We start from the raw sequence: 25921 nt of genomic DNA, 5'->3' as shown, positions 1-25921 counted from the left end.
GCCCTTATACAGAGAGAAGTTCTTAAAGGTTCAAAACAGTTAATTTTAAAATTATTGAAACTATTGCTTATTAACACAACAGGATAAAATATTAAAGTTATCAAAAAATGTATGTTGATTTCCAAGAGAGACTAGTAATTTGCTTGTTAAGAGTTTCTGAAATCAAGGGCGCCTGGGTGGCTCAGTTGGTTAAGCGACTGCCTTCAGCTCAGGTCATGATCCTGGAGTCCCGGGATCGAGCCCCGCATCGGGCTCCCTGCTCAGCAGGGAGTCTGCTTCTCCCTCTGACCTTCCCCCGTCTCATGCTCTCTCTCTATCTCATTCTCTCTCTCAAATAAATAAATAAAATCTTAAAAAAAAAAAGTTTCTGAAATCATTGGATACATATTCTAATCAACTACATTGTTTTTAGGTTCTGAATTAAGTGCATCCCTACTCCTGGTCAGGTTTAGTCTGCAAATTTACTGACATGCATGCAGTCTTGCAATGTGCCAGTTTTTGTGTTGGTACCTGGATGCACACCGGGTTGGCAAAATACACACACTGTTGGCCACAATTTCATACTGCATTAAAAAGACAGGTGATGACACATTTATATATGTTTATATACATATTTGCTCCATCTGTTTGATTAACTTAGTAAGAAAATGACCAAATAATATAATGGATCTACACATCAAAATGATTTTCTTACTACAGAAAAAAATATAAGAATCTATAGATCTACTGGGTGACGGGCATTAAGGAGGGCACGTGATGTGAGGAGCACTGGGTGTTCTATGCAACTGATGAATTACTGAACTCTACATCTGAAACTAATGATGTACTCTATGTTGGCTAATTGAATTTAAATTAAAAAAAGGAGTCTATAGATCATTGGTTTATCAGCTAATTTAATATATGTACAATCCCTTTATAAATCCAACCACAGCTTCCTTTCAAGGCAGGCAGATAGAGTTGGTGCAATTCCAACTCAGCTTGCCACTTGCCACATGCCTTCCCTTTCTGAGCTGGGCTCTGACCCATGTTCAAGGAGGCGAGAAGAGCTGGATTCGAGATCTGAAGGCAGTCAGTATGTTCGTCCCTCTACCTCATCAGTTACTAAACGGGTGCTCCTCCAACCCAAAGAACCTCATCTGCCCAAGCTGGTGTCCCAAATTCCATAGCTGGAGTGGAACCACAGGCGAGTGAGGCTCCCCTGAAATGCCCCCGTCCCCATAGAATCTCTGCTGTAGCTCTCAACTCTTTAAGCCTGGGGACAGACCTATGGCTAAAGGTGGAGGCCAGCCAGCCAGGCCTAGCCCAAGCGGTGTTGCCTGCAAGGCTGTTCTCTTAGCTCGAAAAGAACACGCAGAAATAAAATAATTCTCTTACAGCAATTCTCCTTCTCGATCCACTCAGTGCTGAGGATCCCGAAGGAGCGACAGGACTCCCCATAGGCTGCCAGGGAGCCACAGACCTGGAACTTGTGGTGGTTGTAGCAGCCGTCCAGGTAGCAGGACTCGTAGAAGGGGAGGGGGTCGAGAAGCCCGTAGCAGGGCTGGAAGAAGCCCTTCATGTCCGTGAGCTTCAGGCAGTAGCCGTCGCCCTGCATCTTCTGGATGTGCACATTATCACACATGGCCGTGTACTGAGAGAACTGCAGCTCGTTGCAGCTAGGAGCGAGACGTCTGGTCAGACGAAGCGAGACCCAAACAGCCCCCCGAGATCCCCGCTGGGAGGGAAGACCCCACCTGTTACCTCGTCTGCTAATCCGGAAGTCAGTGAAGTATGTGGATTCCAAATGCTAATTAGCTATGTGATCTTAGGTAAATCAGGGCTACTGGCCTCAATCTATCCATCTAAGAAAGCGGCACAGTAATTCCTATTGTTGCTATCGCCGGGAGAAGTGAGGGTAAACTAAAATAATGGGTCGGAGGCCAACGTGTCAGATGAAAGGCAGATACCGATATGAAAACTGTTAACCTTCGATAGGATTGATACCATAACCATGAACAGGTATTGATATAATAACCAATAACAACCATAATAATAATGAGAGTTACTATTATTATTAATCAATAATAGTAATAATGATAGTTGGTATAATAGTTGTCTAGAAGCCTTCTAAACTACCTCCCATATAGCTATCAGAGACCAAAAGCAAAACCGTCACAAGAAAATTGGTATCCAGCTGAAATAGTTTATAAAGCAAGAAAAGGAAGGGAGGAAGGAAGAAAGAGAGGAAGGGAGGAAAGAAGAAAGGGAAGAAGGGAGAAGCTCAAACAGAATCGTAACTCCTCAGGAGGAGATTCTGGACTTTGCCACTTAACAGGGCCCCTCATGTAATTCATTCTGCTCTAGCTTCCATTTCACCTAGAAAAGGAAGAGATTGGACTAGATATTGCCTGAGGTTTTTTCGGCTCTGGGTCCTATAATTCAGGATCGTCTAATTTATGAGATAGTATTCTGTTTATACCCGCGTCATTTCCCCATCTGGGCATTTAGCTGATGCTAAAGTACAAGGGATGGAACCTTTATAAAAGCAAAGAATTAGCATGAAAAAGAAGCATATCTATAGATCCAGAAATGTATTACAAAATTCAGCAGCTCAGAGGTAATCTGAATTAAGTACCTTTGGAATAACTTGTTTAACTCATTCTATCTCAACTGGCAAGAGAGGGGCCTCATAATAACTTTGGTGACTTCCATTTTTGAAAAGGCTTTCCTGATCTCTGCCAAACTCTACCTGCATTCTGGTGAGAGTCACGGACACATAATTAGACCCAGCCCTGGGAAGCAAGGGACTTTTTCTCCTAAGTCCCAGCAGGTGGGCAGCTGGTCAAGACCTCAGGGGTTAATCCTGGGCACCCTCTTCTGTTTGGCCAAGGGCTAGATGACATGAAGACTTGGAATCATATCATCTAAGCCCAGTTCCTTCCTCTGCCATTCAAGAAATTACTTAGGCCTCTGCTGTGCCTATTTGTCTCATGAAAACTCCCAAGACCTAGGGCTCAGCTCTTTGCAGGAGAGGAGTGGTGCTACTCTAGAGAGTGCATTCCTCATTAACACCTGTCATGGACACGGGGGGACGTGGGACACTGAGTCTAGCAGCTGGAACTCTCACCTCTTCTGCATGCCATTGGTTTTCCAGCTCTGGGCCAGCACCACGCTGCTCACCACTGGCTTCCCCCGCAAGGTCACATAGTCATCAGTTAAGTCCCCATTGAAGTTGCCACAGAGACCACACACTTTGTTCTGCAGCCTCTCGCTGATGCTGATTTTTATGACGTTGAAACCATTGTAGTAGATCTGGATGTCGGGGCTGGTGTCTATCACCAGGAACCCCTCACTGCTGTAGATTTTGGTTGCCAGCCCAGTTATAAATGGAACATTCACTTGTGTGCCATTCACCTGTGGGAGATGGGGGAGAGAAAGTAGATTATAGTAGGGGTTGGCAGTTGTTCCTATAAAGGGCCACTATAGATGTTTATAGGCTTTGTGGGCTATATGATCGCTATTGCTACTCAACTCTGCCCTCAGGGCATGAAAACAGCCCTAGACAATATGTAATTAAATTAAGGAGGCTGCATTCCAATAAAGCTTTATTTAAAAAAAAAAAAAGGCAGCAAGTGGATTTGGTCAAATTCTGTAGCTTGCTGAACACTGCCTTAGAGTTTAAAGGCATTTACTCATCATACTGTCCACAGTTCCCCCCAAAGCTGCAAAACATGGAGGCAGAAAGATAAGAAAACATTATAAAAGTACAACCCACTACAAATGGCTGGATTTTTGTATAAAACTTTCCCCAGCATAAACCAATTACTGAAATGAAATCCCAATCCTGTGCTAAGGAATGTCAAACACGGTTGAAATGAATCTGGGGATCACTGCCATGTTTATTGTTTTCTTGTGTATAAGGTCCAAACTGGAGGTCTCCCCCACCCCAAAGGTCCTATGGGCACAGTATTTTCTGCATTCATCATTCACCTACTTTCTAACAGTTTCTTTTCTTAGCCCTTAGGACAGAACATAATGTGCTTTTCCTGTACTTACCAAATAAATTGATTCCCCCCCGCCCCCGGTTATTAGTAACTTTTGTTTCTTAAAAAAAAGCAGAACCCTTTTGCAAAATATGATTCTTTACCATTTTGGCCAGCTTGGAGTATTTTATTCAGCAATAATGTCAGTTTTGCTCTCTCGGGTGGTCATTTTGACTTTCTAGCTCCCGTATTCGGGAGCAATGCAGTTGTGTCTATGTGGGCCAATTTGTAAGAAGAGCTGGAGTGAGTGTCAAAACCAGTAGCAGCTTTCACTGAAGTTAAAAACCAGTATTAAAATCCAGACTCTTCCTTTTAAGCTTGCAAAATACCGCCAGTCTTTTGCCTAACGCTGCACACTAAGCTATCTGATGATTTTCCAAACAAAGATATGCTCAATGCAATGAGCCAGTGGCGGAAAGCAGAATACACACAATAAGCTTAATTCTGGAAAACGTTAATGTGTGTGTCCTGGCTCTCTACCTGCCCCTCCCCAGCTGGACTCACAGCACTGGGGACTGGCGCCATCTTTCAGGTCTGCCGGCTTGTGAGCAGCCTGGTTTAGCTGAGAGGCTGGAGGTGGCTTTCAGGAGTTTATCAGAGCAGATTATATCTTACATGGAAGGGGCGGGAGGAATCCAAGTTGGGGAGCCGTATCAGTTATGGGGGTTGGTTGGAGATTCACATTTATTTAATATGCCAGTCTAAGATTCACCAGAGACCAGCCAGCCAGGCTAAGGGAGGGCCAACCTAAGAGAAATCCACCGTATTCAGCCTCCCATTTTCTTTCGCTTGCTCTGTCATCATGGAGCCCTCTGATAGTGGGGGATGCTCCATCAGGTTTTTAGCGAGGTCATTATTTTTATAGGCAAATGCTTGCCTTCTCCTGGCTTTTAGAAAGGATAGCGGAAATGAAAGAGCTCGGCTTGGTACAGCTGAGCAGAGCCAAGAATACTTTTAAGGGCTCTGAAAAACAAACAAGATGCTTTTTGGAAATTAATCCAGAGTCAAAGCTGACTTATCTACCGTTTTATCACCTGAGACTCTATTAGCAGCCACGCTGTCATTAGTGGCCCCAGAAGGGTCAGCAAAGGACAAAACAGGGCCGGTTCTCATGCCTGCAGAATCTTTAGACTTTCATTCCTGAAAATCTGGTCATCTGTGTAGGGCACATGCAGAGGAACAACCTACTATCCTCCAACTGGGTTATCCGGAAAAACCGCAAGGTCCCCTAGCCAGGCCCTTGTTCCGGGGCACGTGTCTGAAGAATCGACCACAGGCTTGTCACCTTGACGGTGTTCCGGTCGTTGATGAGAATCTGCTCTTCGTTAATGTAGAAGTAGACGGGCGAGATGATGGTGAGGTTGGGCGCCGACCACTTGTCGAAGTTGATGATGAGCTGGAAGGAGATGTCGGGCAGCTTCTGGCAGATGGTGGAGAGCACAAAGGCGCAGTTGGCGGGGAAGCGGAGGAAGGCGCCGTCGAAGGTGCGGAAGACGCCGCCGCCGGCCGCCAGGCAGTAGGAGGTCTTGGTGCTGAAGCAGCCGCGCACCCCGTTGCGCAGCGCGCACTCCTCGTCCGACTTGCACTGGCGCGGGTCGCACTGGATCAGGTTGCGGCGGAAGCAGCGGCAGCGCCGCGTGCAGTCGCTGTTCCAGAACAGCTGCTTGGGCTGCAAGAGAGGTGGCGGGGGTTAAATGCTGGCTGTGGGCAGTCCCGGGGGACCCCTTCCCCCCTGTGTCCCGGGGGGCGCCTCCATGTGGACCCTGTTCCGGGCTGGGGGCTGGGCTAGCCTCCCGCCAAGGGGGCTGGAATCTGCAACAGGGAGCAGGAGGGGGTTTGCTGCCGTGTAAACGTGACATCGGTTCCACGCCACTCGGATGCCAGACGACATGCAGTTTAGTCTTTATTGGTTTCGGTCCAGAACTTGGGACCCTTATACAACTGGATTGTAGACCTAATCACAGCCAACCTGTGAATGTCTAGCTGTTAGAGGAAGTAGGTGGAGCGGAAAAATATTTGGTAGGAAAGTACCAGCTCCACCTCGAGGATGAAATTTCAATTTGCTCAAGAATGATAAAAGTGGCCCTTCAGATCTTAACTAGGTTAAAAGAAAGTTATAACCACTTCCTGTGATGAGTCATTTCAACATTCCGTGAGTACAGCCATTCCAAACTTTGTCTTTACTTATCTACTTGGAATTTCCTGTGGTGGCAAGGACCTCCATTCCTACGTGTTCTGAAGGGAGGGATCTAGAGAACAGAGAGGTTCTGGGCTTCAGTTCCAGCCCTGGACCCTATGTGTCCACCCTGAGGAACACTACCAACCTCCCAGAGCCTCCGTTTGCTCAGATCTCAATTGGAGGTAACAATACAGTCTTGCAGGGCAGCCCTGAAGATTAAATTAAGTAAGACCTTATAAGGCATGTTTCCTGGCGTAGCATAAGCACTCAATAAATTGTAGATGCTATTCTTACTGGAGAAGAGCCACTCATGCTCTTTGAGAAGGTGAGAAATTACATAGTTACATAAAATACCTGTAGCAAAGTCTATATTCCATGGTGGCAGCCTATAATTTCCTATTCTTCCCCAAACAAGCAATCATCTGTAGACCCAGTTGTACTTGGTGGAGTTTGTGCTCTTGAACTTGCCCTTGTTCTAGATTGAGAACTCCAGGGAATAGTTGGAAATTGGTCATGATCGTCCAGGTGGGGTGTGGTCTCAACAAGTAGACCGCTTCGAAAGACCCGTGATGTAGGCACTAATTCAATTGACCAGAACAGCACTCCCCAGAGATGTGCCAACTAGGCACAGGAAGGCCTCTGCTTCTGTCTGGTCACTGTTTCCGGCTTCATGGATAGACTTATCAAAATCCCAGCTATCACATATGAGTAATGATCGGATTCGAAGGTAAATAGATAGAGAACGAGATCTCCAGGACAAGTTTTCTCAGTGCAGTGCACGTCAAGATGCCACTGCTGATTCTTTCGTCCTCAAAGTGAAGTTATTCCTGGAACCAAGGCTTTCCTCCTTCCAGACCTGAAAAATATTCCTGGTGCCAGCCGCCTCGCAAATTGACTTCATTTCTCTTATCAGATTTGCAGAATAATTGAGTGGATGGTCTGGCCTCTCTCTGATAAGAAGTCAGACATTACATGGGCAGAAAGAGAAAAATAACCTGGCATATGTGGATATGATAAAGGGTAAATAACTCATCCCCCAGGAGAACTTGATCATGAAGCTAGCTTCACAGGGAAGTCACTGGGCCCAGCGTGGCTTTCTTTACCTTAGTTAGACCTGGCAATGACAGCTGGGTGAGTACCCTACATGCTAATGGCTAGATGTGTTCTCCCTTTATTTCCAAAGAAATTTGTTGTATAACCAAACCCCCAAGCTTGTTTGAATAGTGGCAAGGAGATGTGGATTATTTGTTCTGTAAGTTTGCTACTTCCCAGATAGAAGCCGTTGTCAAAACCCACTGACTTTCTGATAAAAATCGGATAATCATGTTTATAGTGCTAATAGCCGCGGAGAGCTCTCTCTACCTGCGTTTCCTGAGAGTTCCAAGGGCTTTTATATGCATCATTTCATTAACACGCCTGGATTTTTTTATTGACAAAATGCTATTCAAGGGAATAAAAACAACAAACACAATAGCATCTCCCAACTATTGAGCTGCTAGGTGCCAGGCACCTGGTGGAGGTTATTTCTACAACAACCGTACGGAGCTGGTATTAGAGCCACATTTCATGGAGAGGGCACCCGAAGCTCAGGGAGATGACACAGCTTGCTCAGTGTCCCTCCACCAGCGGTGTGGTTCAGCGAGGCTCAAACCCGGCTCCGTTCCATGATGCCATGGACACCTGGCAACCCTGTTGAGGGGTGCATGACACCCCTAATGGATGCAGACTCTTCAGTAAGTCTCCGGACCCGGGAGCAGAGATTGCAAGAGTGCTTTTTCAGCTTTGAGTCTGGTTATCTCTCCTCCGAGACTGTGAGAAAAATAGTTATTTTGTTATTTTTTTCTCACAAGTTCTGCCTTTGCCTTTCAAATAAGCAGTAAGAGCTATTTGAAGGTTCTAAGAGCTAAACCCACCTCTCCCCGGAAGTCTTCCTTGATTACTTTTCTAATCTTCTGCCCCACTTCTGTCTCCCTACACTGAAGCAGATTTCCCATTGAACATGAATCTAAAGCAACCCCCATATTCCCTTTCTTTTATTTACTCTCAGAATAAAGTCAACCTGATGGTTCTAGAACGAGGCGATGCATTTTTACAAAAAGGAGACATTCTTTATTTTTTGCCTAATTTATTTCTAATCCAGACGGTTCAATTAGATTTTTTTTTAAGTGCTGCTGTTCTTTTTCATTTAAAATTGATTAGTTCTGTAGGGTATTATTTTTTACTCGTTGATATGTTATTTTGTAATCGTTCTCTTGTTCTTTAACGTGCACGTTTCTCTCTCCTGAATAGACTTTTAAGTTCCTCAAGGCAGGGGACATGCTTTATCATCCCCGGCAGCACCTCCAGCGCAGAGATCTGCAGATAGCAGATACTCGATACCTACGGTTGTTACCTCTCTCCTCACCAATATGAGATGTGCACGTCATCTCAGCAGAGACTGGGCTTGAGGCAGAACCACAGACTAAATACTTTGTCCAGGCAAGACCTTTTCTAGCTTAGTATTATGGCACATAAAGAAAGATTCCAAAGTACAAAAAGTAAATGATTCAGTGAGCTGTTACATAAGGTTTTACTGAGTGACATCTACAAAGGGCATCTTCATCAGCTCTCTGCTGAAGCCCCCATAGAGAGGGAAGCAGAGGGCAGAATGTGGGGGGCACAGAATTAAGCCGTCCAGACAGAGCTCGCTGGGGGACGGTCTCAGAGTGACAAATGGCACACGGGGAGATGGTAGCCTTCACACGCTTTCACGAAGCTTCAATAGCCCAGAGAAGGAAGGCCATTCCTCTTGGCCTTGAGCGCCATATTTTCCAGTTAAAAATGTCCTTAGCTAAGATAGCTACAAATGTCAGATTCACAGCCACCATATTTTCCAACTATAGACACCCCAGAAGCTTTCACTGAGATTTACAGGACAGGAAATCAGAAGGGCCTAGAGAAAGGCATGGCGGGGAGAGAGACGCAAATGCTAGTGGAGAGCGCGGGCAAGTGTAGGAGGCCTCCCAATGCCAAGGACAGGAAGGGACTGAGGCCCAAGCACGTTTCCTCATCCGCTCCTCAGTGAGCAAGGGCCTCACCCGACCTCTCCTTAGCCTCCTTGCCCCGTCCCACCTCCCTGCAGACAAGCACCCTCTTTTCCTAACCAAGGGGGACGACTGGTCAACCATGACCTAGCTCTTGGGGTCGGAGGGAAATCTGAGCTGGCAAGGAGGGACGGGCAGGGCTGGGCCGCCTACCTCGTAGTATTTGCCGTCCGAGTAGCAGCCGCAGCTGTGGGGCAGGATGCAGCTCTTGCCATTGAGGACGTAGCCCGCGTCGCACTGACAGCCCTCCACGCAGTAGTGGTTGCAGTCGCTCTTGAGGCGGATGGCGGCACAGCGCGGTTGGCACACACTGACGCAGCTCTCGTAGTGGCTGTTGGGAGGGCAGGTGACGGCTGGAACACAAGACACACGTCAGGCCTCGCCCGCTCACGAGGACCGTGCACGGTTTCCTTCCGGCCACGGCTTCCCCCACTCAGGGAGGCCTGGCGGGGGCTGAGCCGCGTCACTTTCGCACTACGACTCCCTCTGCTTCTGGAAAGCCTCCATCCGACTCATTCCTGCTTAAACGATGGACCACAGAGCGGTCCCTCACATAATCTTTGTCCTCTGCTCAGCCGTGTTTTTTTGAGGTGTGCTCTGACCTGCGACCTTCACCCCACCTCCCGACATGCATCTCGACTTCAGTCGGGCACCCCTCATGGCCGCCTTTAGACCCTCGCTCATATTGGTCTCCCTTGTGCATGCCCTCCTCGTCCTCTAGGCCTCCCCAAATTCCCCACTCTTCAAGTCCTAGGTGGAGACCCTCTTATTGGCAAAACTCCCCCCACCCTTACACCAATGGCAACTCGCCTTCACCCCAGAACTTCCCCAGAATCTTTTCTAAACCAGGTGTGCAGAGACTGTCCAAAAAGGGGCCCCTGGGCCCCTGGATTTCTGAGGAGGCAAGTGTGTGTTGTGTGTATGTGTGAGTGTGTGTGTGTGTGTGAACTATGTTCTACCATTTTCAAGTGCGCGTGGATGCTCTTAGGGAAGGCAGTTAGGGTCCTGGTGAAGAGCATGACTCTGGAGCCAGCTGCAGGAGACTGGAGCCAGTTACTTAGGCTCTCTGGGCCCCAGCTACTTCCCTGTGAAATGCACATACTTACAGCACCTACTTCATGGCTGGGGTGGGGGGAGGAATCATGTGAGCCTGCCTGGCTGGAACAGCGCTTAGCACGTAAGTGTTCAGTGTTAGCCAATCACTAAAGACAGGTTTGCTTAAAAGTTCTAGGGAGTCCATCGTCTCTCATGGTTCGTTTCCCCCTCCGATCTATAGAGGCTATTATTTTAATCAGTGTAAATGAAAAACATGAGTACTATTATGTTGGAACTTCTCTATACCATATACAGTACACATTTGGGGCACATTTTATTTTTTATATTACTTAATGGTAAAAATGGACTTTTTTGGTGCACAGTTCTATGGATTTTACATGTATAGATTCATGTAACCAATATCACGATCTACTATATATATTTTTTAAACATTTAATTTAAAAGGTACTACCTGCCTGTGGTAGACAATGTAAGCCATACAAGTAAAAGTGCAACAGAAAAGCAACCTCTGGTAACAAATTAGAGTTGAATCTTCTAGGAATCTTCTATGCATATACAAGTACCCAGGTGTGTGTGTGTGTGTGTGTGTGTATGCACACGTGCATGTGCATGCATGTGTGTATTCCATTCCCATTTTTTTCACATGCATAGGAGCATAATATACATATATTCCCGCTCATTGCTTTTTCATGATGGTATTCCTTCCATTACCCTTGAATTACAGTTTTTGCACTGCTACCTGGTATGTATATTTTCTATGTTTATGATGATGCTGCAGTGAACATCCATAGACATATATCTTTGACCTCATGAGTAAATGATTCTGTATAATAAAATCCTGGAAGTGGAATTACTGGGTCAAAGGGTTCGTACGTTTAAATTTTTGATAGATGCAACCGAATTGCCCTATGAAGAGGCTGTGCCAATTCATCCTCCTGCCAGTGCTACATGAGGAGGTTTATTTTCACACATCCTCGCTGACTGTTTAGCACCAAACCTTCTGACCCTTGGAAACGCAAAAGGTTAAATGTCATACATAAATATGACATATACATATCTCTGGATTACTACCCAGAATATATAGAGAACTCGTAAAACTCAACACAACCACCACAACAAAAACTCGATTCAAAAATAAACAAATGACTTGAATAGACATTTCTCCAGAGAGGATGATATATGAATGGCCAGTAAGCACATGGAAATATGTTTAACATTACTAATCATCAGGGAAATAAAGATCAAAACTACAATGAAAAACCACCTCACACTCGGTAGGATGGCTACTATTTAAAAAACTCAGAAAACCCGGTGTTGGCAAAGGTGCGGAGAAATCGGAACCCTTGTGCACTTTGGTGGGAATGGAAATGGTACAGCTGCTGTGGGAAGCAATATGGCAGTTCCTCAAAAAATTAAAAATAGAATTATCATGGGATCCAGCGATTCCACTTCTAGATATACGCTCAAAAAATTGGAAAGAAGTTCCTCAAAGAGACCTTTATATGCTTATGTTCATAGCAGCATTTTTCACAAGAGCAAAAACATGAAAGCCCTCCAGGCATTGCTGGACGGATGAATGGATAAGCCAATGTGGTCTATACACACACAATGGAATATTAGTCAGCCTTAAAAAGGAAGGAAATTCTGCAATGTACCGCAACATGAATGAACCTTGAGGATATTATGCTAAGTGAAATAAGCCACCCACAAAAGACAGATGCTGTGTGAGTCCACATAGAGGAGGTACCAGAAGTCTTCAAGTTCATAGCGACAGAAAACAGAACAGTCGGCTGCCAGGGGCTGGGGTGGGTGGGGCGTGAGGAGTTCGTGTGTCATGAGTACAGAGCTTCAGTGTTGCCAGATAAAAAGAGTTCTGGAGAGTGATGGTGGTGGAGGTTGCACAACAATGTGAATGCAACAATGTTGAGTACTTAATGTCACGGAACTGTAAGCTTAAAAATGGTTCAGAACATAAATTTCATGTTCTGTGTATTTTACCGCAATAAAAAAAATTGAAAAAAACCCCACTATATATCCTTACTTAGTTTGCAATTCTTCATGAGGCTGATCAGCTTTTCACTTGCTTATAATCCATTTGTATGTCTTCTTCTGTGAACTGCCTTTCTGTGTCCTCCTGCGCATTTTTGGTGTTGAATTTTTTTCTTACTACATTGTAAAAGCTTTTTAAAAATTAAAAATAGACTTCTGTCTGTCATGTGTTACAAAGTATTTACTGTTTGGCTTTTAAATTGCTTCTTCTTTTTTGGGGGGGGGAGACCTGTATTCGATTGTTTTTGCCGCGTGGAAATTTAAATTTTTAAAGTTGTCGAATTTATGAGGTTTTTCTTCAGGCTTTGGGCGTTTTGCTTAGAAAGGCCCTCTCTACTGCAAGATTAACAAATACAAAACAAAAATGCCTTTGTCTTCTCCTAGTACTGTTATAACTGACATTTTTATGTTTGATCCTGGTTCTGTCTGGATTTTATTTTTGAGTGAGAAGTAAAGCGGGGATTTAGCTCTTGCCCCCCCCCTTCTTCTTGTCCTTTGTTCCTTGCCTATTTATTAAAGAATACATTTTGTTTCCCCCAGTAATTTGAAATACCAGCTTTATGGAATACTAATTTGTCTTTAGTGTTTGGGCCCTATTTCTGGATTTTTCTCATCTTCCCACTGGTTGATCTTTCTATTCATGTCCCAGTGTTAACTTGGTTTTGTTACTGAAGCTCTACAATACATTTTAATATCCGAGAAGATACACCAGCTATTTAGAGATGCCCATTGTTCCAAGTATGCTGGTCCCATTTCCCCAACTAGACTATAACCTATTTTGTACTTCGGATTCTTCCATGGCACCCAAAACAGTCCTGAGAACAGGGCAGGTAGGGTTAATAAACATTTGATTCTTGAGAACAAACTTTAAAACTCCTAATACTGATTTTCTCCACCCAAATGAAGTACCGAGAGCTGTCGGGGCTGATAGCTCTACCCCTGGATTTCCACTGTGGTCACGAATGTGACTATTGTTGGGGCCAGTACACTGATTTCTTTAGCCTTTGTGCCTTGGGGGGGGCAGGATGACGGATCCCCCCGAAAAGCGATGCAGTGGACAAGGGCTGTGGAATTGGGCTGAGTGGTTTGAGTCCTGGATCTGCCGCTAACTAGCGCTGTCACCTGGGCAGGTTACCTACTCTCTCGAAACCCATTTCCTCCTCTGTCAAGTGCAGATAATATCTCCCTCACCAAGTAGTTGTTAAGATAAAATGAGGTGTATTTTGCACAGCTCCTAGTCCACTGCCTGGTACTTCAACAACAGTTTCTGCTATTAATAGTGGGAACAGTTGTAGTAGGAGAAGAATTTATTCAACAAGAATTTATTGGATCTGCAGAGAAATCTGTAAGAGAACCCCTAATGACCAGACTTGGGGCCCAGGACTCTGAATAAGAAAGGGAAAATGAAAATGATACTCAGCTCTGACTGAGCACTCACCAGGTGTCAAGCGCGGGGTGGCACGGGTTATGAGACATCATCCCACTTAATCCTCACAGTGGCCCACCCATTGTGGGGTGTGTGGGGAAGACAGAGGTCCTGTACACCCCCTGCAGCATCAGTGGGGGGGGGCAGTCCCCAGGGTCCGCGGTCTGCCCAGGGTCAGAGAGGCAGCCCCACCCAGCGGAAGGAGCACTGCCAGGAGCCACTTTTCTTGGGAAAGTTCCGACCTTTCTCAGAGCTTCACTTTCCTCCTCTAGAAAATGAGACTCTTAATGGCACCTGCTTTATGGGACGACTGGGCGGAGACTACGAGCGAGGACTCATGTCGCACTTAGAACAGTGCCGGGCACAAGTCACTGTTAGGCATTGATGGTTTCCTCTCCTGTGGCTTACTGTACTCTCACCAGCTACAACGCTAATTTAAGTCCCCCATTAAGGGGCTGAAGAATGACAGACTCAGCTGAATGAATTTTAAGGAGGGGTTAGTGATTAAGACAACGGACCTCCCTCTCCCCCTCTAAACCTATTTGTTCAACTTGGGTGAAGTTTTCCAAAGCATTTACAAATACGGTAATTGGGTAATAAATTATCCCATTGATAGGAACAGCCAATATCATTGAAAAACAACAGCACTCTGCCTTGTCACCAATAAGGGGTAAGTTTGACAGTTCTGGACTACCCCGTTTTCCTCCTGAAAACACCATGTCTCGTATCTAGACATGTGAGTGTTGAATTGGACTAATTCTTGGGGGGCGGGGGGACGTGAAGCCTGCCCTCACTTCTCAGACGTTCACGCCACATCCCCTGTGGTCACAGACCCTGTTGAAGACAGGCTTTCTGTGTTCACCAGTCTCTCAGATGGAACGGCTGAGTTAGAACTCAGTCTCCTGCAGCTTTTCTCTGCTTCTGAAATTCAAAATGGAAAACTCAGCTGCCTCCAACTGTGCCCGCCCCCCCATCCCCACCCACATACCTTCTTTAAAGTATAATTTTTCTCTTATTTTAGCATTTCTTTTTTTTCCCCAGTCACTACCAGCATCTATCTCCTCAGGAACTCTTTTTCGGATCTTTGCCCCCATCCTGAAATGCCAAGGTCGGGGGAGGTCTAACTGGCCCTCATGCATCCTAGCCTCAGCCCTGCTGGCAGGCAGCTGGTCTAGGCAGGGATGGGGCCCAAGGCCAAGGGTGAAGCAGGACAGACTCTGCTTTGAGTGCCTTGGATAGAGCTCCCCATTACTATATATGAAGGAGGCAACCCATGTCTGTGTAGAACTTGAGGAGCAGAGAGGGAAGGGTTGCTGGTGGAGAGGCAGAAGAACAAGAAAAAATGGTCTTCATACCCTACAGAGTCTTCCTTTTCAAAACTGTTTCCCAATCCTGCACCATTTTTAGCCCTATGGGTCCAAGCTTGATAGAGGTAGGGGCATTTTCTTCCTCCCGGGTAAGGAAGAGGCTTCCCAACACAATTCCTTTTCCTTCCCGTGAGTGACAACAATTGAGAACTGTCATTTAAGGTGAGAGTTCCTGACACTACCCCCCTCTAAAAACAGTGCTTGCCTATGATTTCCCTGTGCACGGCAGCTAGAAGCAATGGTTTTTGGCATCCACTGTGTCCTGACCCCCATCCCAGCTGCCCCAGGGAGTAGTTCAACCACCACGACCTGGCTACAGGAAAAGAGAGAACTCCTTACAGAAAGTCTCAGGAGGAAGCAGGCAGTTTCTTTCCCAATGGAGTTTCCCCATCCCACAAGATATCTAGGTCCCCGGGTCCAAAGCCCGGTTTTCTGATTTAGGTGGAGGCAAGCTCTCTGGCTACCCCCGTGCTGACCCCAATGGATCCAGAGTAGCTTATCCAGACCCTGACTTTTTTACAGGCATATTTATTTCACTGCAGTCACCAGAGGCCAATTCGTCCAGGACAGTGACTCCTGCTGGCATCATCCCCACAACCTCTCACTCAGAGACCAAGCCTGGCTGAAATGGTATTAGCATCTTTCCCTCCCTCTCTCTACTTCCTCCCGTCCTTCCCCCCGCCCACTCCCAATCTACATGAATCCAATTATGTGGGGTGTAAACCAGCCATGGGAACATTAAACTACAACCCTGGTTCTGGGTTTTCATCGAAATCACCCCTTTTCCAGGAAGGAAAGGGAGTTTATTCTTTGGGACCCCCACTGGATCACTTATTTAGAGTTCTGTGTGTTCAGCATCCATTTGTAACCTTTTCATACACTTAGGCCTAGAAGAAATTTGCTGTCGCTAATGAGATCGAGATGGGAAAATGGACCACGGCAGACCGGCCAAAGACCACTAGGGGTTTCTCCGCCCAATCTTTTCCTATTATGATGTGCTCAATGCAGACAAATTATTCCAGTACATAACACCAGTACAGTGTATATGAGTTGACAGCCTGAGCTTTGGGGTTAGAAGGTCGAATCCTGACTTTGCCACTGAGATTGTATGACCTTAGGCAAGTTATTTAACTCCTCTGAGTCTCTGTTTCTCCCTGACTAATTGGGTTATTGAGGAGAATAAACGAGATAATGTTGATAAAGCGTTTAGCACTGGGCTTGGCTCAGAGCAAACCGTTAATATAACAGCAACACCACTTGGCATGCATACAGTGTGTTATGCTTTCAACTACCTGATTTGATCCTCTGGATGTTTCTGTAGCATAAAGGGTGTAGGCAGCAGCATTATCAAAGCATCATCGGGGGAAACTAAGAACCGGGGAGGAAAAGCAAATTGCTCCCAGGTCACACCAACACTTAAGGACCGAGCAGAGCTAGAATCCAGGGGCTCTAATTCTCTTTCTCATGCTTTTAACGTTCTGCTATGTTTCGTAAACACAAAGACGGACACTTGACATATATGAATCCAACAGAATAGCACACTTAGAGAAAGCATGTAAATGACAAGCGCCGTGATGGGCCCATGAGGTTCTCGAACAAACGAACCTACTAACTAACTCTTCCCCCCATTAGTCCTTTCTTAAAATTGTTGTGCCCTTGCCGAGTCTAAATGCCACATACGGTGCTCTGTGCTTTATGCACGCGATCTTATTTCGTCTCCAGAGCAACACATGAAATAAGGGGTATTATTCCCATTTTACAGATAAGGAAATGGAGGCTCTGGGAGGTTACACATCTTGTTTCAGAGGTCAGATTCAATTCCAAGTGCATATCCTTAGAGGGCTCTGCTCCGTGGACTTCTGTGGAGCTGGAATAGTGGCCCGCCCACAGCAACGGAGGAGAGAGGGAGGGGGAAGGACTCACAGCAGGACGTGTAATTCCTCCAGCCGGTCACGGGGATCCCCTGAGTCTGGCAGGTGCTGGCGTAGTTCTGCAGCCAGCTGCAGGCGGTCTGCACCGCGCCCCCATCGATGCAAGAGTCAAACAGGCAGTTCTTGTAGAAGAAGGCGGGGTTCACTTTGCTGTGACACTTGGCGAAGCCGGCGTTCTGGTTGGGGATCAGGCTGCACAGCTGCTGCACCTTGGAGAACGCTTCCACCTTGGCGCACGAAGGGCAGCGGTCCCCGCAGCCAACCTGGCAGAAGGTGTCCCTCTTCACCCAGCTCTGCCCAAACTCACTGACGCTGGAAGCAAGCAGACCCATGGGCATCTCCAGATCATCTTCGGGGTTGCTGTTATAGCGGCCACACAGGCCGACCGTGCCATTCTGCATGCTCCGGGGGACCGTGACCGACAGGAAGCTCTTCCAGTCATACACGACCTTGAGGCCGAACTCCGTCTCCACTACCACGTGGAAGCCAAAGGAAAAGATATTTATTTTCCCTTGTCCCAGTTTCAGGGGCAGATACAAGCGTTCATTGTTGACCTACAGGAGAGAGAGGGTTGCGGGAGAGAAACACGGTTGGCCCAGAGAACACCCACCTCTCCGGACGATCTGTCTTGAGAGTGGCAGCCCCAGAGGGGGTCGGAGCAGGTTGAACGTAATCTTAGCAAGTAGTGTCGTTTATATCAGTCAACTATTATTATTAGGATCTGAACAGACTTAAATGGCTATCCTTTGTACACTAATATACCTATTTATTTCCGTGCCTTCTCTTTACATAGCATTATTTCCCCCCAGGAGTTTAAACTGTTTTCTCCAAGGTAAGGAGAGGGTAATAAGAATTCAATTAAAGTTTAGACTAAAATACCAAAATGTAGAACTCTGGTGTTTCTATTTCCAGCCGTATTGTGGATTTGTTTTAGGTAAACCCCAGTTTATTCATTCCTTTGAGATTATTTTTTTTCCACCCCCTAAAGAATGACTTGCCTTTGCTGGTCCTTCTACCTAGGATGCCATTCCTCACCCGCCAACCGCCCTCTCTCCCCCCAGACCCTGCTCCAATGTCACCTCTTCTGTAAAGCAAGACTGTTGGAGCCTGTGGTGAGAATTAATCACTCCCTCATCTGGGCAGCCAGAATGGTATTTATACTTGTGTTCCTTTTCACCTTTGGCCAAGATCAAGCACGTGTGCACTGCCGTGGAAGCACGCATCACAATCTGCCTTATACTATGGTTAGTTGTCTACATTTCTGTCTCACCTACAAGACCATGAGCAACTTGAGGGCAGGAACCACACTTTATTGATCTTTATCTCCATCTTCCCCTTGCTCCCTGCTGGGTGCCAGCACAATGCCTCATGCTGAGAGGGCCCTTGACACATGGTTCCCCTCATGTATTTTTCATTTGTAAAACAAGGAAATCCCTTAACATACAACCCTGGAAGTGCATTGCCCTTGCACTGCCCTGTTTCGATTCAGATGAGCCAAATCCTATAGCCCTGGCCTGGGTGGGTACATGATAGGAAATAAGACTACTGTAGGGGCCAGGAGAGCAGGTCTCCCTCTCCAGAGAGGCAGGTGGCTGCCAACACTGCTCCCTGACTAGAAACGCCTTCCCTTTTGACCTTAATCTCTCTTGTATCCGACAGCCCCCATCCCCACGGCTACTGCTGTGGTTCAGACCCTCACCACCTTCACCTTGACTACTGCATATTCTCCTGACTGGTCTTCCACTCTGGTATTGCCCCTCTCCTCCCTTCACTCTCCACTGCCACTCCAGCATCTTTTAATGCAATGGAAAGCCATTAATCCAATACCCTCTCCATGGCTTGAGTAAAATGTCTCATACACTCGGCAGATCACAAAGGGCTCTCCAGGAGCTGCCCCCACCTCTCTCAGACCCAACTCACTTACTTCCCCTAGTCCAGCAATGCTCAACACTTTGCAGTTCCCCAAATGGACCAAGCTGTGCCATATTCTTTGCTGAAAGTGTGATGGTGCTTTCTGGATCCTGCCCGGGGCCCTCATCCTCAGCCACCGTGACTATGGGCTAATGATAACTCACAGCTGGTCTTGGCCGATTGGAAGCCCAGAAGGTTATGACCCCACTCCATTGCCCCCCTCCACTCCAAGCGTAGCTCTTGGCCAATGACAAACCCACACAGGGGACCAGGGGACCAACTCTGTAGGCAGGTCATGTGCCAGAGCTCCTGGTGGCCCAGGCTGAATCTGGTCTCCAGCTCAGACCTCGTCCTTGCTGAGCTCTCTTCCCCTGGGGCATCCCCCACTTTCCTAAGGATCCCCAGCTCAGACTCTGCCTCTAGGGAACCTGACCTAACCCAGCAATGATGCCCTTCCCCTTGTCCTCCCTCTCTATGGGGTGATGTTCACGCTTCACATTGCAAGTCAACTATCTCCTCTTCTATGAATATTTGTCTAGGCAGAATTTATTTATTCATTTGGCACCATTGTGTGCCACGCATTGTGCTAAATGCTGGAATAAAGCACAGGGCCTTTGCCTTAGTCACACTCATGTGGCAGAGAGGAGTACATAAATCAATACTAAAAACATCATCTGATAAAAGCAATGATAAATAGATGCACAGCACCAGACTCACCCTGGGGACAGAATCAGGCATGCCTGCAAAAGATGATACACACACACACCTGGTCCTAAAGGATGAGTAGTGTTGGCCAGTCGAGGAAGAATGAGATGAAGAATAGGGAATCCCAAGAAAAGGGCACAGCCTAAGCACAGGTCAAACTGGAGAGAAAAAGCCTAATAAATAGGAAGAACCACAGCAAATTAGTGCTGCTAGAGCATAAAATATGGCCTTGGGAATGGTGGGACATAAAGATGGGGAGGTGGGGAGGGCCTGGATCATGGAAGGCCTTGTACACAATATCACACATGACAGAGGCCATGAGATCACACCCAACAAAGACCCCCTCATTTTGCAGAAAAGTAGTCACTGGTGCCTTCATAAGAGAACTTGAGTAGAGTGAGGAGACCAGAAGTCAGAGGGCACAGTTCAACAGCAAATCGGAGCTACGGAAGCAGATCTTCCAGGAAGATCTCTCTTTCCAAGAAACTAGAAAGGAAGGGGAGGAGAGGGACTGAGTAGAAGCTGGTGGTGAATGGGCGTCAAGGTTTGCTTTCAAATGAACATGTTTATGGGTTGAAGAGAAGGACCTAACCAACACAGGAGGGAGAGAAGATGACAGACAGGCAAGATCCCTGAGAGGCAAAACAGAGATGGACAGGTGGGAGTGGCTGTGGAGGGGAGGGGATGTCTCATTCTCTGCACCTGGAAGGGAGGAGGTGAAGAGGATGGTGTGACAGGTCATTTCAGGAGTGCAGGAGGACGGAGGAGGAGGGAGATTATGCCCGGGGAGCACAACTTTCTCAACCAAGAGACCCAGAGGTGGTGATGTGGTCCCCGTGCAGACACAGATCACAGATGCGGAAGGTCATGGAGGGAAGGGGAGACCCACACCAGTAAACTAAAAGCTGTGCCTCTAAAGGCTCACAAGTACCAGCCTGCTTTTCCTCCTGCGTTTCCTTGCATTCTGCATTCCTGGCCACGGGGTGCCAAGCAGGAGGCCATACCTTGGCGGGAGGCAATAGGATCAGATTCAAGCCAAAGGGCTTGCAAATTCTGTCACTGCCCAGGAGCACCCTGAGAAAGGAACCTCTTCCAACTCAGACAGGCAGGCTCGGCTTCTCTTTGCCTCTGAAGCCCCATGAATGCCACCTCCATCCCAGCCCTGCTGTACTGTCTCTCTTTGTGAGTGACAAACGGAGGGAAAGAGGAAGCAGAAGGAGAGGAGGCCCTGAAAGGAAGAGGTTGGTATGAAGCAGAGCCTGATGACTGGAGCAGGAAGGCACAGAGGAGAAAGAGAACAGGGCATGGGGCTGAGTGTCAGGAAATGTACTGCAAATACTTAAGCATTAGAAATAAGACCACATACCAGATCTTTAGCAGAGACCTTTCCTTTATGCAACTGGCCCTGATCTGCTTCTATAGCTTCTCCAGCTGTCCTGAGGTCTCCTCACCCCCCACACTTTGTTTTCTTTTCCTAGAATGCTTTTATCTCATTCTCAGCCTGCCTGACATACCCCTTTAAGGCTAAGCTCTGGGTTACCTCTTCCAGAAAGCCTTTCCTGAAGCCCCCGAGGCTGGTGGAGGCAGCCTGTGGGCTCATGACCCTCCATGTGGCACATTTTTGGAGCGCTTCCCATTACATCCAGATAACCTGCTAACACGTCTGTTTCTGCTACTAGACTCTGAGTTCTCTTGGGACAGAGGTCATGTCTGATTCATTCTGCTACCCCCAGAGCTTGGCATAGAATGGGTCTCAATATAAGCCCATCAAACTAACCTGAGCCAGGGTGATGCTCAAACCCTCTCTCTTCTCTGGTGGCCACAAGATTGCCAGTAAATAGAGACACTGGCTGTGAAGATCCTGACAGTCTTCCCCTTTTCCTGGACCACGAAGCTCCTGCTTGTGCTGAAGCCCAGGGGCCATGGCAGGGAAAAGCCCATCTCTGTGGAGCTCTGGCCATGGATGGCTGGGACGTGGACTGCTGTGGTGCCCCCAAGAGTGGCTCACCTTCTGCTGCTCAACCCCGTGACCCTCTCTGGGATATAGATAGCACGTTTATTTCTAGCATCCCTTGTCTTAGTGGTTTCCCTACATCCTTCAATACTGCGTAGTGCAAGGCAAGGTCAGAGTCATAGAGGGACCCTGCGTCCCAAGGAATCACTTCCATGATACCTCCAGTTCTGGGAGCACCAGCAGTAACCCGGGGGCCCCTGCTCTGTTTCCCCCAACACTTCACTGCACACTGTCATTGTGATGGTCATTATTCTTGTCTCCGGGAGAGATGGTGACTAATAATAACGTCACGGGAAAAACAAATGCAAATCATTGAACAAGCAGATCCTGTAATGCATATTAATAATTCAAAGTAAATGCTAAAATCTATCCCTCAGGCCCCCAAAGAAAAGAACCTTCAAGCATCCTGAACTCAATCTTCATGTCAGAGATTTGCAAGCTATACACTGTTTGCAGCTTGAGCACTTAGGACTTCTGGGTGACTTAGAAAGATGGACCCTGGGAGTGCCTGGGTGGCTCAGTCAGTTAAACGTCTGACTTCAGCTCAGGTCATGATCCCAGGGTCCTGAGATCGAGCCCCACGTTGGGCTCCCTGCTGAGCAGGGAGTCAGCTTCTCCTTCTCCTTATGCTCCTCCCTGCTGCTCGAGCTCGTGTGCGCTCTCTTTCTCCCTCTGTCTCTCTCAAATAAATAAAATCTGAAAGAAAGAAAGAAAGAAGAAAGAAAGAAAGAAAGAAGAAAGAAAGAAAGAAAGAAAGAGAAAGAAAGAAAGAAAGAAAGAAGAAAGAAAGAAAGAAAGAAAGAAAGAAAGAAAGAAAGAAAGAAAGAAGAAAGAAAGAAAGAAAGAAAGAAAGAAAAACAGACATGCCCTGGCTAGGACTCCTCCCTCCACCCCTTTAATCAATTCCTCCTTGATGCCCATTATTGACTCCCTGTTGTGGGTTGAGCTGTGCCCCCCCAAAAGATAGGCTGAAGTCTTAACCACCACCACCACCCCATACCTGTGAAGGTGACCTTATTTGGAAATAGGGTCTTTGCAGGTACATCACTTTGAGATGAGGTCATACTGGATCAGGGTGGGTGCTACACCCAAAGACTGGGGTCCGTAAAGTGGGAGAGTGACTTGCCCCAGAAAACAGAAGGTGCAGAGGGCAGAAAGCCACGTGAAGACGAGGCAGGGACTGCAGTGATGTTGCCACGGGCCTACGATCGCCTACAACCGCCAGAAGCTAGGAGCTGATTTTGGATTCTTAGCCTCCAGAACCGGGAGAGACTAACTTTCTGTTGCTTGAGACCACCTAGTCTGTGATACTTTGTGATGGCAGCCCCAGGAAATGAGTACTCTCTTCCCTCTCCATCACTTTATGGGGGAAGAAGCCAGCCGTGTGATGCCCATGGCTCTTGCCTTTAGCCACGAACACATCCCACGAGACCAGGGCAGGACATATGCCGGGAAGGTGAGCTGACCCATCAGGGCCTTGGCCCGACAGCAGGGAGCGAGGGAGGGAGACACTCAGGGAGAGCGGGGAATCAGCCATCAGGAGAGAGAGCAGGGACAGCCCAAAAGAGAGGAAGTGTTCACGAGGCTCCAGTGGTCTGCCTGTGAAAATAACTGGGTCAGAAAACAGCATGCGAGTCTCAGAGGTCCGTACACCTAAATGCCGAAGAGTGCGGAACGCGAGGCAGAAAATGCAATCTCCTAATACCCTGTATGAGACAGGACCTATGAGCAAATTATATTTTTAAAAGAAGAAAAAAAACCCCTAAAAGGTAGAATGGTGGAAGGGTGTTGAATGTCAAGGAGATAAGGAGCTGCATGAAAAGGTATAAACCTAAGGGTAGAAATAGATCAGATGAGGAGAAAAACAAAATGACCCACGTGTTTGTTTTAACACATATGATGACAAAATGGTATCGAGGACCATTACTGCGATGGGCAGCCTCCGCTATCTAGACGTCTGTGGGAAGCCTTATGTGGCTACAAGAAAGGCACCTGATGTCTTCCTATCTTGCCTCCATGGCAATTTAATCCCACAGATTGATGAGGACATGGCCAGCAGCAAAATGGTAAGTCCTGGGGACTGTAGGAGAGAGGGGCTATTATGTCATCTCATTCATCCCCTGGACAAATGTGTTGAGTGTCCTGACATCAGAGTCATTTCACATAAAGATGAACTAGGCAGAGCTCCTGCCCTCAAGAAGCCCACGACTAGTACCGAGCGAGTCAGATATGGGAACCCCCCCACCCCTGGAATGACAATACGATTCATGCAGTCATGGGTATGGACCAATAGTTCTGGAAAGCACCGAGGAAAGCAGTCAGGGGTTTGGGTATGATATCCAAGGAAGGGAAGAGGAATGGGCCCAGCGAGTCCCCTGCCTTAGATGCCAAGAAGGCACATTTTCGGATAAACGGGAAAGGGCAGGCAGTTAGGAAGCTCAGAAGCCTCTGTCAGAGAGGGAGGGTAAGGCGATTCTAAGGAAGGAAAGAGATCTGGAGAGCTGCTCAGGGAACTCCCCTGTAAGAGCTCAGCATTTTTCAGAGAATGTATACAAGGTGAAAAGGAGTCCCCGTAGAGATAAATTACACCACAGATCATCGAGGATCGTGCTAAGAGGCTCACGCCCCGTATCAGCCCCTCCCAAACCTCAGAGCAGGGCCACTGGCTGGTTCGTCAGTGCTCCCGGTTCCGCTCAGAGCAAGACCCAGGGGAAGGAGGGGCTGGGTCTTTTGCGGGGGGCTGATGTCCTCAGGCCTGACGGTGAGCACACAGAGCTCCTCCAGCCCTATCTGCTCCTGTCTTCGTCAAGGGAGTGACAAAGTTCACTCCTTCCTATTTGAGGCCCAAGTAGGAAGATTGTAGGAGGCCCCTGAGGGCTCCAGATGCCTGCAAGACTCTTGAACTCTCAGATCTCATGGGGGGCCAACGGGGAGCCAGGAAGTGGTGGGAAGGAGGCCAGAGCAGGGAACTATCATCCTGGGCTCCACAGAGGGGAGGAGGTGGATCGGGCGGTAGTACCACTGACAGGCATCTAAGCCGTGCTAGGCATGTGTTCTCTTTTGCAGATGGAGTGACCGCCCAAGGACACACAGCGGCAGCCCAGCTGGGATTCAAACCTCGGTCTGTGCTCTCTCCAATATACTCTGTTACATGAGGAAGGGTACCATTTCTGCTCCTAATTCGGTGCCTTGGGCAGAACATTTTTGTGTCTGAGGCTCAGTGTCCTTATCTGTAAGATAAAGAGAATCTCCAGGGTCCCTCTCTGCTCTAACATCCTAGGCTTCTCCTAGGATTCTAGGCCAGCCTGGTTCAGCTGCAGCCTGGCCCGCTGACCCAGGACCCCCATGCTCACATCCCCACAACTCCTTTCCTGCCGTCTGGCCTTGACTACTCACCAGCACCGTGTGCTTGTAGGCCCTGTGGATCACAATGCTGTAGCCAAACACGGTCACGTCCACCTGCTTGACCCACAAGGCCAGTGACGGGTCCCGGTCCTCGTTCTTGGCCGTGACGACAAACTTGGGCAAAGTGTCTGAGCTTGTCTTGCTTCCTGTGGTGCACAGGATGAGGGGGCAGCTGGTCTGGAAGTCAAAGGGGTAGCCATCAAAGGTCAGGTAGTGGCCGTAGCCCGAGACGATGCAGGAGGCGTCGGTTCGGGGCCAACAGTAGTACAGGCCTCCCTCCTCCATGCAGTACTCGTCCCCCTTGCACGGGATGCTCTCGCAGTGGACCTTGTTGTCTGTGCCGTTGCAGTAGCAGAAGATCTGGCAGTCCGCGTCCACCCAGAAGGTCTCATTGGTGGCAAGCTGGTGGCCCTCAAAGTTGCAGCCGCACTCGCTGCGGGTGACACACAGGTTGCCTTGCAGGGCATAGTCCTCGTCACAACGACAGCCCTCAGAGCAGCTGTCCACACAGATGGGGCCCAGGGCCAGCGTCTCACAGGTCTCCACACACATCATGCACTCCTCGAAATGGCTGTTCTCCGGGCATTCCAGAGCTGAGGGTGGCCAAGGAGAAGACAGGCTTGAGCAAGGGACAGGGGGCAGAGAGAGTGTGTGTGCACTCGCTAGATGCATGTGGTGTGCACGTGAACGCCGTGTGCTCAGCACTACTGTCATCCTCATTTGGGGTGATCAGAGGCTCAGGGAACCCCTCATGTGCTCCTGGGGCACGTAGC

General features: G+C 47.8%; 1 protein-coding gene across 1 annotated transcript in view; it reads right to left on the bottom strand.

Moving 5' to 3' along the window:
• Positions 1-25921, bottom strand: part of TECTA (tectorin alpha) — a 67529-nt gene that overhangs the window by 10510 nt on the left and 31098 nt on the right. The window contains exons 10-15 of the mRNA XM_032428027.1: positions 25140-25741; positions 17106-17667; positions 9438-9637; positions 5308-5691; positions 3107-3393; positions 1375-1670 (exon numbers count right to left, since the gene is read on the bottom strand). Coding sequence (XP_032283918.1) covers positions 1375-1670; positions 3107-3393; positions 5308-5691; positions 9438-9637; positions 17106-17667; positions 25140-25741 — 2331 coding nt within the window. The remainder of the gene's footprint in view (positions 1-1374; positions 1671-3106; positions 3394-5307; positions 5692-9437; positions 9638-17105; positions 17668-25139; positions 25742-25921) is intronic.

This window comes from Phoca vitulina, unplaced genomic scaffold (genome assembly GCF_004348235.1).
Source record: "Phoca vitulina isolate PV1807 unplaced genomic scaffold, GSC_HSeal_1.0 scaffold38, whole genome shotgun sequence".
Taxonomy (NCBI): Eukaryota; Metazoa; Chordata; class Mammalia; order Carnivora; family Phocidae; genus Phoca; species Phoca vitulina.
The sequence above is the reverse complement of the archived record's forward strand: the minus strand, read 5'-3'. Positions and strand labels throughout refer to the sequence as shown.